The 1,973-nt window shown below is 53.3% G+C and overlaps 1 protein-coding gene across 1 annotated transcript in view; it reads left to right on the plus strand.

Moving 5' to 3' along the window:
• Window positions 1-402: 402 nt before the first annotated feature.
• LOC119272330 (geraniol 8-hydroxylase-like) overlaps window positions 403-1,973 on the plus strand; it is a 2,569-nt gene continuing 998 nt past the window's right edge. Inside the window, exon 1 of the mRNA XM_037553832.1 lies at window positions 403-1,290. Within this exon, the coding sequence (XP_037409729.1) occupies window positions 403-1,290 (888 nt within the window). The remainder of the gene's footprint in view (window positions 1,291-1,973) is intronic.

Genomic DNA, 1,973 nt, shown 5'->3' on the forward strand with positions numbered 1-1,973 from the left:
GCCGGCAAGGGCCAAAATTCACCGCGTCTCCATGGCCCTAAGACCACCAAACACGAGGCGGACCGACGGCAGCGCCGGCGAGAGGCAGGGGAACCCTAGACTTTTCTTGAGGAGGAGGCAGCCCGCTTGGGTCCGTGTTGGACCGAGGACAGCTAATGTTCATTTTTGATACATAATCACATTAATATTAGTAATAAAGTGTCAAGTAAATCACAGTACTTGATTATAAAATATCTAATTTATGAACAAAATTATACTCCAGTGGGCACCATGTTTCCTTCTCAGTTTTTTTCCTTGTTAAATAAAGATACGGACTATCATCACAGCATAAATATACGGAGTAATGAGCAACGGTGGTCCAACATTCCTCGTACCTCCCTTCACACCGAGGAGGAGCTCACCATGGAGCTCGTCCTCTACGCAACGTGCATCCTTTTTGCCGTCTCCTCTCTGTACGTCATCCGCCACTTCGCCGGCGCCCGCCGCAACCTGCCGCCGGGTCCCCCATCATGGCCTCTCATCGGAAACCTACTCGACCTCGGCGCCCAGCCGCACCGCTCCCTCGCGCGCCTCGCGGAGCGCCACGGCCCGCTCATGACGCTCCGCCTCGGCGCCCTCACCACCGTCATCGCCTCGTCCGCGGACACCGCCCGCGACGTCCTCCAGCGCCACGACGCCGCCTTCTCCGCGCGCTCCGTGTCCGACGCCGCCCGCGCGTGCGCCTACGACAGCCTCTCCATGGGCTGGCTCCCGCCCAGCAGCCCCCACTGGCGCGCCCTCCGCAAGCTCTGCTCGGGGGAGCTCTTCGCGCCGCACCGCCTCGACGCGCACCAGTCCATCCGCCGCGAGAAGGTGCAGCAGCTCGTGTCCCACGTCGCTCGGCTGTCGCGAGAGGGCGCCGCCGTGGACGTCAGCCGCGTCGTGTTCACCACCGCGCTCAACCTGCTCTCCTGCACCATATTCTCAGCCGACATCGCCGACCTCGACGACAGAGAAGGGACGGGGCAGTTCAGGGCCGTGATCGCAAGCTTCACGGAAGTCGCCGGGCTGCCCAACCTGTCGGACTTCTTCCCAGCGGTCGCGCCGCTCGACCCGCAACGGCTGAGGAAGCGCCTCGCCGCGGTGTTAAAGCGGCTGCATGCCATATTCGACGAGCAGATCGAGAGGCGCATGCGGGAGCGCACCGCCGGCGAGCCGCCCAAGGATGACTTCCTCGACGTGCTGCTGGACTACCGCGGCCTGGAAAATGGCCGGGGACTCGACCGGGAAATGCTGCGCGCATTACTTTCGGTAGTATCTTCTTTCTCTCTCAGTAATTCTCGGTGGACAATAAGCCACTTAAAATTGACACTGTCATGCCTAAAGTTGCACTGTTTGAAGTTTGCAATTACAGTCAAATGCTAACGCAATTCTGGATTTATAGTTTAGAACTTTAGATACAGTGTAACTTTGATACGATCATGGATTCATGGTTACATGAGGAATCTAAAGACTTAGAAGGTGGCTGGGATTTTTTAATGGGGCAACTTATAGATTGAAGGTTCCTCGGTCAGGCTAATTCTCAGTGCGGACCAAGAACTATCCCTGAAAATACACGCACTTACGATAAAGTTTCATTATCTGAGGTTATGTGATGTTTGTGTAATTTAACTTTAGTTCATAGTTTATATACATGTGATGTGACTGCCATTAAGAAAGTAAATAGCCAATCTGCACGATAGATGATCTCTTCTTAAGTGACATGTGATGACTGGATGAGGAATTGTGAATGTTGAATTAAAAGTTTAGGCATGTGATGTGACTGCATTAAGGAAAAAATCAACCAATCTGCAAATAGATGATCTCACCTTCTATACCCAACGTGCTCCTTAACGAGTTAAGGGCTCTTCTCAGTCTTCCAAAACATGTGCATGTTCGGATATGAATACTCATGTTTTGATTCTATTCTCCATTTTACTTGGGCGTTTGTTAAT

This window comes from Triticum dicoccoides, chromosome 3A, assembly GCF_002162155.2.
Source record: "Triticum dicoccoides isolate Atlit2015 ecotype Zavitan chromosome 3A, WEW_v2.0, whole genome shotgun sequence".
Classification (NCBI taxonomy): Eukaryota; Viridiplantae; Streptophyta; class Magnoliopsida; order Poales; family Poaceae; genus Triticum; species Triticum dicoccoides.